Genomic DNA, 15,614 nt, shown 5'->3' with positions numbered 1-15,614 from the left:
ACAACGGGTGGCCATCTATACACAGTGGCACTAAGGTAGCAAGGGTGGCCATCTATACACAGTGGCACTAAGTTAACAAGGGTGGCCATCTATACACAGTGGCACTAAGTTAACAAGGATGGCCATCTATACACAGTGGCACTAAGGTAACAAGGGTGGCCATCTATACACAGTGGCACTAAGTTAACAAGGGTGGCCATCTATACACAGTGGCACTAAGTTAACAAGTATGGTCATCTATACACAATGGCACTAAGTTAACAAGGGTGGCCATCTATACACAGTGGCACTAAGGCAACAAGGATGGTCATCTATACACAGTGGCACTAAGGCAACAAGGATGGCCATCTATACACAGTGGCACTAAGGTAACAAGGGTGGCCATCTATACACAGTGGCACTAAGGTAACAAGGGTGGCTATCCATAAACAATGACAAAAGGTAACAACGGTGGCCATCTATACACAGTGGCACTAAGGTAACAAGGGTGGCTATCCATAAACAATGACAAAGGGTAACAAGGGTGGCCATCTATATACAGTGACAAAGGGTAACAAGGGTGGCCATCTATACACAGTGGCACTAAGGTAACAAGGGTGGCCATCTATACACAGTGGCACTAAGTTAACAAGGGTGGACATCTATACACAGTGGCACTAAGTTAACAAGTATGGTCATCTATACACAGTGGCACTAAGGTAACAAGGGTGGCCATCTATACACAGTGGCACTAAGGCAACAAGGATGGCCATCTATACACAGTGGCACTAAGGCAACAAGGGTGGCCATCTATACACAGTGGCACTTAGGTAACAAGGGTGGCCATCTATACACAGTGGCACTTAGGTAATAAGGGTGGCCATCTATACACAGTAGCACTAAGGTAACAAGGGTGGCCATCTATACACAGTGGCACTAAGGCAACAAGGATGGCCATCTATACACAGTGGCACTTAGGTAACAAGGGTGGCCATCTATACACAGTGGCACTTAGGTAATAAGGGTGGCCATCTATACACAGTAGCACTAAGGTAACAAGGGTGGCCATCTATACACAGTGGCATTAAGGTAACAAGGGTGGCCATATATACACAGTGGCACTAAGGTAACAAGGGTGGCCATCTATACACAGTGGCACTAAGGTAACAAGGGTGGCCATACATACACAGTGGCACTAAGGCAACAAGGGTGGCCATACATACACAGTGGCATTGGCAACAAGACATCAGTCTGTACACAGTGGCTCGTACAGTGTTGGAGGAGATACTGGTGGCTCGTACAGTGTTGGAGGAGATACTTGTTAGAAGGGTGGCCATTTGTTTACAGTTGCTGGGGATTGTTGATGAAGAGTCGATCACCTTGAAGTAGAAACATATCAGGCCTAAGTAAACACCAGTCACATTCCTGAAGCAGTCCAAACATTGACTACTTAATTAGGACCGACATGATGTTTCTGATGCTTTACTCCAGCATTAATTTCACCTCCTCAACTGAACTGGTCATGTTTCAGCCTCTTTTCTCCCTCATCCAAACATCCCACATTTACATCCAAGTTCAGCCTTTTATGCCCTGAACACATTTTGTATCTAAAGTTCTTGTCTTTTTTTTTTAATTTCTATATCTTTACCGTGGAATCTAATATTCAGGCTCTAGCTTTGTGTCACCTCAATCCCAGGTTTTACACATGATTTCTCCTGATAGTTATGTGTATACAAGCTGTTTCCTACCCTACATCATTTGATGGAGAAATATCATAATAATGTATCTACATGTGATAACACACCTGTAACATCGTTAACACCTGCCTGTTGTTCTAATTTACTGTTGTTTTTACAAATCCAGAACATATCACTAGATAAGTAAAGGTGACAGAATTTTATTTGATTGTTACATTTCATTTCAATATACATGATCTTTTTGCATCAACATGCATTCTTAATTGCTAATTGTTATATTTTTTACCTAATCAGTGTTAACAAACCTATGTTACAGACGTGAATGGGGAGGTGAGATATCACATCGTCGGAGGAGATCCATATGACCAGTTCTCTATCAATGTGGTCACTGGTGAGGTGAGGACAGTCCGATTCCTTGACCGTGAACAGGTGGCGCTGTACAGTTTGGAGGTAACCGCGACAGACCAGGCAGTTCCCGCACGGTATCAGAAACACTGCCACAACTAAGGTAATGATAATGACCTGGAAAAGTTGTTATAATGAAGCACATATGTGATGCTATAATAATAGATATTTTTGTAAAAATTCTTATAAGCAAAATGAGTGTTTCCAGTATTTTACTATTATGAGAAGAAGCTTAATGGTTTGTGGTATTTTCTCTAAAAGATATCCAAATTGGACATTCAGATATATATCATGGGCAGTAACGACTGGATAGATAATTTAATCGACATTTTTAACAGATGTGAAATAACAACACACTTTAATTTCCCATCAGATTACCGTGATTGTGGAAGATGTCAATGACAGCTATCCAAAGTTTGTGTCGCCCTCCGAGATTTGGATCAAGGAAAATGCCCAGGTCGGAGAGGTAGTTGCCATGGTGACAGCAGAAGACCAGGATGAAGGTGGCAATGGATTAGTTTACTACAGCACGACCAGTACAAATCTACCCTTCACCATCGAAAACATTCGTGGTAAACTCCGGGTCACACAAGCTCTTGACAGGGAGACTGTACCTCAGTACACTATGAATGTCAAGGCAACTGACAATGGAATTCCTCAGAGGTCTACAGACCAGACTTTGACCATCCATCTTGAGGATGTCAATGATAACAGTCCGGTGTTCAGTCAGACGGAATATACAGCCACAGTACAGGAAAATGTAACTGTTGGTTCAACCATCCTCACTGTTCATGCACAGGATGAAGATGCAGGCACAAATGGCCTGGTACGCTACTTTATAATAGCAGGAAAAGATAACTCTGATTTCAGTGTAGACCAGAGCACTGGAGTTCTCCGTGTGAAGAAAAATCTAGATTTTGAACGGAGAACTTCTTACAACATCACAATTCAGGCAGAAGATAGCAGCTCTGATACAAGGTCTGCCCAGGCTTTTGTGAGAATCACCGTTACGGATATCAATGATAATGCCCCAGTGTTCGTAAATTCCCCATACAAACCTATAGTGTTGGAGAATGCCATGCCACCTGTACGTGTCATCATTGTTTCAGCGAAGGATGATGATTCGGCTCCGTACAACAAAGTATCTTATTCCTTTTTGGGTGGGAATGACGAACAAATATTTCATATCAACGAAAGTACAGGGGAGATAACTTGTAACAAATTACTCGACCGGGAGACTGTCATGTCATATCAACTTGTTGTGCGCGGAAAAGACTACGGTAAGTTTATAAAGTTACTTGTGTATTAAACATGTCCAGGATATTGAGGGGTGTCTTCTAATCAATTTTAAAAATCTGAACAGAATTATTTTCTGTTCAGTAAAAATATAGATATATATTGAAATGTAAGAATATAATTTTAACGATCTATTCTTTGAAAATCATTTGCAAAAATGAATGAGCAATACATTCTGTAACTACAGAAATTTGGCATTATGTATCTCCATGGTGATTGCCTTGACCTGAAGCAACTTTGACCTCTGTCAACCTTAAACTAGATGCATATGACAACTTTGACCTTCATAAATGTCATAATACTTGGTAACCTTCATGAATATCATTGCAGTCTTGACCTTACATAATGTATTTGTACACTGCTTAAAATAACTACAGCTTGATAATGAACTACACATATATCCTGTCTAGGTTTTAGAAGGTGGGTCAGTTTACGTATAGAGAACTTGTCATGTATAAATTGTCAGGGTTTGAGGTAAAAGTACAGTATAATGCTGAATAGAATTTAAAGGAATTACAAACATTTGTTTCCTTTTGGTCTTCCTCGAAGCTGTTTGTAAGATTTATCAAGGGCTGTACTTGGTGTATTGTATGTCTATCATGTCTATATTTGTACAGGCTTCAATAAAGACGACAATGTTATCAGTTATAAACTAGCTATGTACATGCGGCCTAACCTGTCCAGGAAAATAAAAATGTATATAACACAGTTGTCAGAATTCAGAGCTATAGGCAAAGAATGTGGACTATCAGATAACCCTGTTAGTAATCAATTCTCTATGGCCCACACACTTAAAATTACATGTTTTGTGTATATTTTTCCACAAACTATCTCATTTTTTTTCCAAAATGCCGTTGGCTCTAGAACGTTATGTGTGGATTATATCTGTGTTGGAGCATTATCAGTGTATTTTAGCCCATACCAATTACGATTACCTCACGATGCCCCATACTCTACACAAGTCTGGTAGTAGGTTTAACTGTTATCTACCAGATCTATCCAACAGGTACCAAGGTGTTTGTGAGCTGCTGGCTATTCTTACCTATCAGATAAACATTAATGAAATTCACAACATGGAAATTGAAAAGTTAGGTGTATGTTTTGACTGAAGGTTGTAACGTGTTATAAGGTGTCGATAGTTGCCCAAGGTGTAGAGATATGTAGATTGTTTAATTAGTAAACTCCTCTCGTGGTTATAGATAATATCAGCATTTCAGATAAGCTAATAGGAACAACATTTTAATTGAAAATTCCAATTATTTTGGGTTGGTGACATTACACCAAATAGAGAGTTGATTTAAGATACTTATAAAAAAGGCCCATCACCCAGTTCCTTTAGGAATCTAAAGATAGCCATCAGTATTTTTGTGGTTTTTTTTTTTGTGGGTTCTGTCTTTCTGGGGTAATTCTTCACCATACCATACTGACACCATAATATGATTTTAATGGCCAGACTAGATCGGATCACTGTCACATGGTCCAGTTTTAATACACACAGCTCATTAGTACAGACCTGTCTTATGGCAGTAAGATTATCGCAAATAGTTTCTGGTTCTTTTTGTGTTCACGATTTCATTTTATTAAATGATAGAAATTTCAGATAGAAATTTAATTACTTGCCTGTAGAGGTTTAAAGTCTGACCTATTTAATTTATTAGGTGAAAATATTTCGGAAGGCAGAATATAAATCAATCGGTGGGTTGTTTGATTATAAAATAAAAAAAAAAAATTTGCTTGTTTTATTTTTGTGAGGGTTGTTATTGTTGTTTGTAATTGAAATTGATCAATAAGACTAAAAGTAAATTCACGAGACAGAATTAATGAACCAAAATTTGATATTCATGCTTTGAAGAGATGAAATGAAAGTTACATTTTATGTCTTCGGCATGTAAATGTCAGAACTCATTTCAATTTTATAAACGGAGTATTTTCAGTGAAAAGTCATTAAATTATGTTCCTGGAAATGTTAGGGTACATGCTATTTACTAATGAGATTATGGATCTCAATCTTTACAAAACAGTTCTGCATTTATTGTGAAACCTTAAACTTACCAGTGATAATGGCATTATGTTAGTGGTAGGATGATGGAACTACAAGACTGTTTTGGTATTTCATCAGTGGTGACTATATATCTATATATAACTTTAGAGTTATACATGTATACAAAATATGATATCTTAAAATGTTTTCTGAATTAAAACATAACTATTAAATACCGGTAGGTGTTAATTAGGTCACTGTGCAGTTGTAGAGACATCATTTGTATGACTAATTATATAGGTCACTGTGACCTTAGATGGCCTTTGCTGTCAGTCTCACCAGCTTGCTTTGTTTATAGGAGAAAGTCTATACAGGGGAAAAATGTTTACTTGATTTCCAGAGGGATTTTAATTTTGTTTATATGTGAAGTAGTCAACATTGGTTTATACAGTGAGAGATTTATTGGCCAGTTGGATATGAACCAGACATTTGAAACGTGGAAACACTTGTCAATGGTAAAAAATAGACACATTTACTACATAAGTAATATTGAAATATAGTAAAGGAAATCAATAGAGTTAACTGTGGTTTAGATATGTTTTATATCAGAATGTACCTTGAGTTGAGAATAAAACCTTAAACAAACATCCCTTCCAAAAAATCAAAAAAGAAAGGTTAAAGGTTAAATGGATTAAAAAGCTCCTGTAAGATATGGGATGTTTTAGATGCCAATGACACATGTAATTGGTGGTTTCCTAGACTCCCTGGCTGTTTGATCAGTAGATCTAGTGCATTGATATAAAACAGATCATAAACGTCATAACCGTACAAGTTCTGGCCATATTATAATGCATGCCGGCTCTCTAATCAATGCCAGCTAATGAATATTGGAAGGCTACTACACCAGAACAAGTGTAGTTTGGGGGGCAGAACCACTTGTGTTCCATCAGCAGGCCTGTATAAATAGTTATAGTTGTGATACCCACGCTGACATATTGTGTATGTCTGGGCTCAAGGAGTTGATGTGTTTCAAGGGATTTACAGGGACCTGGAACTTGTTTCCCTGCTCTCTTTTCCCCTCCCTCCCTCCTTCCCTCCCCTCCCTCCCTCCTTCCCTCCCCGTTCATCCTTTCTGTGTGCACTATATGCGAATATTTACAGTAATCTGTTTCGACAGTTCATATGTAACTTGTGTGCAGAATGCACCCTAATGGATTCTTGCAGTAGAAAACATTAATTGTTAAGTGAGAAGCATGCTGTTTGTAATTATAGGTGTATATATGTACCCCTGTCCACAGTATACAATAAAACTAGAGAACAGCCTATTACATACAGGCACCATGTGCTTCTATCGTTCTTTAGTCAACCTGTTTAAACAAAATTTCCATTAAAATGTTTTTGTTATAATACATGTATAATTAACTTTTACTGCTAATTGAAAGGAATTTGAAATAAAACAAGAAAATTATGTAGAAACTATTATATAGTTAAACACCGATGTTGTGAACATATCTACTGAGGCTTTTGATTATCTGCCAATACACATCATGTATAGATACCTGAAAAAATAGTTTTAAGTGTGTCAGTGTACGTTCTCTGAGTATCCTGTATGTAGACATTTTCTGAGTGTATCCTGTATGTAGCCATTCTCTGAGTGTATCCTGTATGTAGATATTTTCTGAGTGTATCCTGTATGTAGACATTTTCTGAGTGTATCCTGTATGTAGACATTGTCTGAATGTATCCTGTATGTAGACATTCTCTGAGTGTATCCTGTATGTAGACATTGTCTGAGTGTATCCTGTATGTAGACATTGTCTGAGTGTATCCTGTATGTAGACATTGTCTGAGTGTATCCTGTATGTAGACATTCTCTGAGTGTATCCTGTATGTAGACATTGTCTGAGTGTATCCTGTATGTAGACATTTTCTGAGTGTATCCTGTATGTAGACATTCTCTGAGTGTATCCTGTATGTAGACATGAGTGTATCCTGTATGTAGACATGAGTGTATCCTGTATGTAGACATTGTCTGAGTGTATCCTGTATGTAGACATTGTCTGAGTGTATCTTGTATGTAGACATTCTCTGAGTATATCCTGTATGTTGACATTCTCTGAGTGTATCCTTTACATATTTGGTCGGGGTGTGTTATAATGTTGGAGAATGTTGATAGTCTGTATCATAGGCTGGCTTAGGACAGCTTAGATAAGTGGCAGACTCTACAGTAACATCCAACAAATTCACCCCAAAAAGCACTCAACGCTCTGCCAGGACGGCTATTGAGGATGACAAGTGTCCTTCTCAAGTGTGTGAAATATTGATTCTAAAAACACTAAGAATGTAAAACATACACAGACAGGCAAGAACAGGTCAGAATTTACTCCACCTATGGAATTTGAATATCATTTAAAACGCAATCGATTACAAGGTGAATTTTAATATAGATCTATAAGAAGACCAGGTACATTACAGACTGTGTGATTAAGATTTGAGTGATTGTAGGAGGCAGATGACTGAATATTTTCAAATAAAAGATAGACATTGAAGTCATAGTAATATTACTACCGTATATCGGGTTATTTTAGCGTATGCCAAATTTCGCGTTTTCTGTACAAAATGACACGTTTTATTTTTAGCGTATTTCATTTTTAGCGTTTTCACAACATGTAATTCAAATTTTAGCGTACATATATTTCATATACAACAAAAACGAATAAGTACAGTAATAATAATTTATGTACACGTTTGTTTGCTTCAGCAAACTCAAGTCTGTCCCTGACCGGATTTTCTTTGTCCTTCCGTGTAACGGTTACAAATCGTAGCATTGCCATATTCACTTAGCAATGTCACTCTCGTTATGATTTCAAATAGTTATATACAAAGGACAAAACATATGGTCAACTGTGAGTACATATGTATTGAATAAAACAGTTCAGTCCAGTCACGGCCAATTAAGCACACCTCTATACGGCATGCGTAAACAGGTGATCAGTTAATGACAACACACCTACAAGGGAGCTAGCTCTTACTGTAAAATATGACAAATTTTAGCGATATCTTATAATTCGGGACAGAGTCAGGTCGCGAAAATAGCGAAAATTAGACGCTCGCTAAAAAAACCCGATATACGGTATAAGGAAACCATATAGCTGTCACTGGTAACTGTGGGCTTCAGAATTCTCAAACAACAGCTGCAGTACCTGACAGTAAACACACTTTTCCACACATGTTGGAAAATAAAACTTCTCAATTTAAATCAAGACCCCAAATAAAAATGGAAGGATTGTGCCAGGTGAAGGTAGGAGTTATCCTTGGTCAGTGACTAAGGTGGAGCTATTTACTTTGACTGTAGGTGATATTAGTAGGGAGTTATCCTTGGTCAGTGACAAAGGAGGAGCTATTTACTTTGACTGTAGGTGTTATTAGGAGGAAGTTTTCTTTAATAAAAGTAACTAAAATTCTTCAATTTGCTTTTATAATTCATAAATTTTCTTCATCTAGAAATATTAAATGATACCTCTGAATATTTTGTATTGGTATTATGCAAATGGTTATATAATCAATTACCTCAGGAGCTTGTACATCGAATATTAAAGACACTGAATTATTGTGATGTAACGGTTTATATCTCAGTTTAACAGGATGTAGGTATTTTATGTTTCACATTAAGATTTTAATAATATTATCACCTTAATTTAAAACTGAATAAAACTTTTAAAGATAAATTATCGAATATTAAAATGTATATATCAATATAATTCTGATAGTAAGATAGACTGTAGACATCAATATAATATTGATAGTAGGTGGACTGTATATATCAATATAATATTGATAGTAGGTAGACTGTATATATCAATATAATATTGATATTAGACTGTAGACATCAATATAATATTGGTAGTAGGTAGACTGTATACATCAATATAATATTGATAGTAGGTAGACTGTATATACATCAATATAATATTGATAGTAGGTAGACTGTATACATCAATATAATATTGATAGTAGGTAGACTGTATATACATCAATATAATATTGATAGTAGGTAGTCTGTATACATCAATATAATATTGATAGTAGGTAGACTATATACATCAATATAATATTGATATTAGACTGTATACATCAATATAATATTGATAGTAGGTAGACTGTATACATCAATATAATATTGATAGTAGGTAGACTGTATACATCAATATAATATTGATAGTAGGTAGACTATATACATCAATATAATATTGATAGTAGGTAGTCTGTATATACATCAATATAATATTGATAGTAAGTAGACTGTATATATCATTATAATATTGATAGTAGGTAGACTGTATAGACATCAATATAATATTGATAGTAGGTAGTCTGTATATACATCAATATAATATTGATAGTAGGTAGTCTGTATATACATCAATATAATATTGATAGTAGGTAGACTGTATACATCAATATAATATTGATAGTAGGTAGACTGTATACATCAATATAATATTGATAGTAGGTAGACTGTATACATCAATATAATATTGATAGTAGGTAGACTGTATACATCAATATAATATTGCTAGTAGACTGTATATATCAATATAATATTGATAGTAGGTAGTCTGTATAAACATCAATATAATATTGATAGTAGGTAGACTGTATATACATCAATATAATATTGATAGTAGGTAGACTGTATATATCAATATAATATTGGTAGTAGGTATACTGTATACATCAATATAATATTGATAGTAGGTAGACTGTATAAACATCAATATAATATTGATAGTTGGTAGACTGTATACATCAATATAATATTGATAGTAGGTAGACTGTATATACATCAATATAATATTGATAGTAGGTAGACTGTATACATCAATATAATATTGATAGTAGATAGGCTGTATACATCAATATAATATTGATAGTAGGTAGACTGTATACATCAATATAATATTGATAGTAGGTGGACTGTTTAAACATCAATATAATATTGATAGTAGGTAGACTGTATACATCAATATAATATTGGTAGTAAGATAGACTGTATATACATCAATATAATATTGATAGTAGGTAGTCTGTATATACATCAATATAATATTGATAGTAGGTAGACTGTATACATCAATATAATATTGATAGTAGGTAGACTGTATACATCAATATAATATTGATAGTAGGTAGTCTGTATATACATCAATATAATATTGGTAGTAAGATAGACTGTATATACATCAATATAATATTGATAGTAGGTAGACTGTATACATCAATATAATATTGATAGTAGGTAGACTGTATACATCAATATAATATTGATAGTAGGTAGTCTGTATATACATCAATATAATATTGATAGTAGGTAGACTGTATACATCAATATAATATTGATAGTAGGTAGACTGTATACATCAATATAATATTGATAGTAGGTAGACTGTATACATCAATATAATATTGATAGTAGGTAGACTGTATAAACATCAATATAATATTGATAGTAGGTAGACTGTATACATCAATATAATATTGATAGTAGGTAGACTGTATATACATCAATATAATATTGATAGTAGGTAGACTGTATATACATCAATATAATATTGATAGTAGGTAGACTGTATACATCAATATAATATTGATAGTAGGTAGACTGTATACATCAATATAATATTGATAGTAGGTAGACTGTATACATCAATATAATATTGATAGTAGGTAGATTATATACATCAATATAATATTGATAGTAAGTAGACTGTATACATCAATATAATATTGATAGTAGGTAGACTATATACATCAATATAATATTGATAGTAGGTAGACTGTATATATCAATATAATATTGATAGTAGACTGTATACATCAATATAATATTGATAGTAGACTGTATACATCAATATAATATTGATAGTAGACTGTATACATCAATATAATATTGATAGTAGGTAGACTGTATACATCAATATAATATTGATAGTAGGTGGACTGTATATATCAATATAATATTGCTAGTAGACTGTATACATCAATATAATATTGATAGTAGGTAGACTGTATATACATCAATATAATATTGATAGTAGGTAGACTGTATACATCAATATAATATTGATAGTAGGTAGACTGTATACATCAATATGACAATGATAGTACATATAGTATATATAAATAATTATTACATGCAATTTCCTAATTGATTGTGTTGCCATTAAGATTCTTTGAATGTCAATTTGTTGACTTTCAAAGCAAAAATAAACCCATTTGCATAGTATGAATTTATTTTTGGTTAAATTAAATTCTTCAAATTCCAAGTTGTTACAAAATGTGAGGTGTATTTGTAATAATATACGTAATGTATTGGTATTTTATGTAATACATCAAAGTTAATGTTTGGCATAGCTTAATTCTAAGGAAAAGTGACATAATGTTTGTTTTTAAACATAATGGGATATCATGTGTTCAGAGTAAGTAAATGATGCAGGAGATTACGTCCAAATTTAGGGGACAGCATGCCCATTAGAATACCAGGTATATCCTGACAAATGAGGTGTGTCGAGGCCCTAGTTTGATGTTACTTATCCTCTCTTTGTGGAATGTTTGGAGCTAGACTTACTTCTCTCTACTGGATGGGAAATAGCATACAAAATATTCACCAAGTTAGATTTCTAACTTATTAAAAATAGTACTGGTCTGAAAAAGTGTCAAGTTTCTATTGCATAAGAGTGACTAGCTAGGCTAATGGAATCACATTCAGCTGTATAGTAAATTTAAGGACACGAACACCATGAAGTTTTCTAAACAAAATGTTGAGAAAGTGACTCTTATCTAAACAGGGCAAAACAAAAAATGTGTTATTATTAATGACTTCACACAGGTTTTGAATTTAGGTCTGGAAATGATACACATAAATGGTTATGGGGTTCAAGGACATTTTTCATTATAATTAATTTTAAAAGCTTGATATGAAAGCCAGACGTAATACTAGGACAAGAATTTATATAAGACTACTGTACATGTCTAAATCATTATTACAACAGGAACACTACACATATATATATAGACAGATGTGTTGAGACCTTTATTTAGTGGGACACAAAAGTCTGGTTTATACAGGTTTCTGTGTTAGGTGTTCAGTTTAGACAGATGTTTAGATACCTTTATTTAGTGGGACACAAAAGTCTGGTTTATACAGGTTTCTGATTTCTTGGTTATAATCAGGATTAATTTTAGTTACCTGTATTGATCATATCAGTATTGTAGGGGGAGACAACTCTACACTTTGATTACCTCGGATACCTGTAATGTACACAGGTAGCTTTAGGTATACGTAGCTTCCCTTGACAGTATCATCTGGAATGTAGGTCACTATTTTATTGTCATGCATATTTCTAGACTTGATATCTTTTTATCTGATAAGTCTTTCATGAGCAGGTAGTTTATGTGGCAGAAAATGTCTATGTGTGATGTAAGCAACTTAAACTGTCAAACAACTTATTACCACACAGCTCATCTAAGTTTACAAGTAGGAAACACATTGCACATACCTTAAGTGTTTGGGTTTTGGAGGAATGGGGTTGTTGGTGGTGGGGGAGGGACTCGACTTGTCCCCTTAAGTCTCTCCTCTAAATCTCACCAGAGTTGCTAATGACTGAACGTATATGTTGCTTTTGTTTCTGAGATCTTTACTTGAGGTGAACTTTTCTCATAGTTGGACACGAAGCACATCTTATCAAAATGTCTTCCAGGGATGTCATACAGGAAACCATTGTTCTATCTGTAGTACTAAAACTGAGATTTTCACTCGACTCTTTTGAGTCCTCTATTTATCATACAGTAGCGTGTGTGCTTTAACAGATCACATTCTGCAGTTTCCTGTCATTACAATTTGATCAATGTAAAATTTAGTTGTGAGTAGCATTAATATTCCTCAAAATAGTTAAATGATGTATGTGAACAAAATCTAAAGTGTCATTATCCTAGCTTTAATTGTCTTATGGTTGTTCATGTTCTTAGAATTTATTAACCTGACAGGTAATTTACAAACCAGATGTAAAAATCATCTGTATAACAGTTGTCTGTTGTTAGGAACAGATCAATCTGTGTAATATTATGCTGCAGGTGACATGTGATCATCCATAACATGTCTTGTGAACACAGGTGAAATTTTATTTCATCAAATTTTTAATTCATCTCATTAACTTGGCACACCTTTCTGATTTTAATATATTCTAGAATTTTTCTTCAGATTTAAAAATACCTTTTGTTTTATTGGTTGTTGATTGTATATTTACAGACCACCCGGGTCCACTATTAACCGGTACAGGGACGGTAATAGTCACTGTGGCTGATGTTAATGACAACTCGCCTATCTTTGAACACTTCGGAACTTATGTCGGACACATACTTGAAAATGAGAACCCAATGACAACCATATTGACAGTACAAGCCACTGATGCAGACGCTGGCCCTAATGGACAAGTCACGTAAGTTATAGCCTCGTCCTGTGTCTCACGTGGATTTTGTTTACCAGATAATCTTATAACAAACCTGTTGACCTGTAAGCGTACACATCTTTGCCTGTAAATGCAATTTGCATTAAAACTACATGCTCCAGGAAGTCGTGGTTGAGCCAGCTAATATGCCTTAAAAGTCTATAAGAAATTATCCTTTGATAGTCTGTCATGATGATTGCATTTTAAATATTGGAATAAAAGATATTCAATATGACTACTTTAACAAGCTTGCTGAACTAAAACTAAAAAAATGAGTGTGGACCATAGAATGGATTTAATGAGGTGATAAAGTAGAAAGTATTAGTGACTGCAATACAGGGATGAGCCAAAGATGTTAGTTTATATCAACACAACGAAAAGTGAGGTTAGCCCGCCCCACTAGATAAACAATCGTGTACCTGCCTATACATTTATTTATATCCTATAAATTGTCTATTCACTATTTCAATGAATGAGATAACTTAATAAGTATATCATGTTTTTGAGGTTGTTCAGACAGGGTTTGTACCATAGGCTGGATCACCCTCCTCATAATCCATGGTCTAATATGTGGGACTGTTCTAATGACAAGTTTCTCAATGACACAGATCCACTCAAAGTTGTCCAAATGTTTACCTTTTATGCAGTTTATGTATGGGATTGTCACCATGTACACTGTTTACATTTAGGTCATGTATATGCATTGTTTGGTGACCTCTTCTCAAAGATCTTCAACTTGATAGTTTGCATTGTGACAAAGCATTTTCATTTTTGAAGTGATTTAAGTGCAGACATATACATATGTATGTTTTCTATAAATACATACTAGATATTCTTCTTAAGGATGATATCAACATAGCTGCCATCAGTACTAGTTGAAGAGATTGTTGTCAGGTTATAATCTAGGATATTTTGTCAGGTTATGATGTAGGATATTTTGTCAGGTTATGATATAGGATATTTTGTCAGGTTATGATATAGGATATTTTGTCAGGTTATGATGTAGGATATTTTGTCAGGTTATGATATAGGATATTTTGTCAGGTTATGATATAGGATATTTTGTCAGCTTATAAGGTTGTCTCAGGTGACCTATTGCAATTGTGTCATAAACAATTAACATTTTCGACTTCTTCTCAAAACCGCAGAACCGAATTCAATGAAATTTGGCAAGAAGCTTCCATGGCCAAATGTCAACCAAAAGTGTGAATTATATGGCTTGTATATATTTGGTATAGACAGTATCACCTGCTCTTGTGTTACAGGTACCGTTTGGAGAACACTGCTGGTAACAAGTTTATGGTGAATCCTGTCACCGGAGTAGTGTCAACCACACAGGCGCTGGACAGAGAGGAGGTTGACCCCACCACTGGACAAGTCCTTGACCAGTACAACCTCAAGGTCATTGCATCAGATGGTGGATCTCAGCCACGCTTTACCACAAGTGACATTGTGATATATGTTGATGATGTCAATGATAATGATCCGTTGTTCCTCCGGCCTAGCTACACTCAAGTGGTCAACAATCCTACGCCAGCAGGTAGGCTACTTTATACGTCAGTGGTGTTCAAATGGTCTATCTAATATTACTTACATATTAGTGTGCCCAATTATAACATATTTTCTTGACAGGAGAAAACATAGAAAGTTTGAGGTAATATAGATGTAGTGCCCTGGGTTTGAGGTAATATAGATGTAGTACCCTTGGTTTGAGGTAATATAGATGTGGTGCCCTGGGTTTGAGGTAAT

General features: G+C 34.7%; 1 protein-coding gene across 1 annotated transcript in view; it reads left to right on the top strand.

The window, feature by feature from the left end:
- Positions 1-15,614, top strand: part of LOC117328852 (protocadherin Fat 4-like) — an 82,861-nt gene that overhangs the window by 59,555 nt on the left and 7,692 nt on the right. The window contains 5 exon segments of the mRNA XM_033886431.1: positions 1,993-2,168; positions 2,170-2,184; positions 2,455-3,361; positions 13,667-13,856; positions 15,131-15,405. Coding sequence (XP_033742322.1) covers positions 1,993-2,168; positions 2,170-2,184; positions 2,455-3,361; positions 13,667-13,856; positions 15,131-15,405 — 1,563 coding nt within the window.

The sequence above is a fragment of the Pecten maximus genome, chromosome 6 (assembly GCF_902652985.1).
Source record: "Pecten maximus chromosome 6, xPecMax1.1, whole genome shotgun sequence".
Classification (NCBI taxonomy): domain Eukaryota; kingdom Metazoa; phylum Mollusca; class Bivalvia; order Pectinida; family Pectinidae; genus Pecten; species Pecten maximus.
This window is presented reverse-complemented; position numbering and strand designations above follow the sequence as displayed.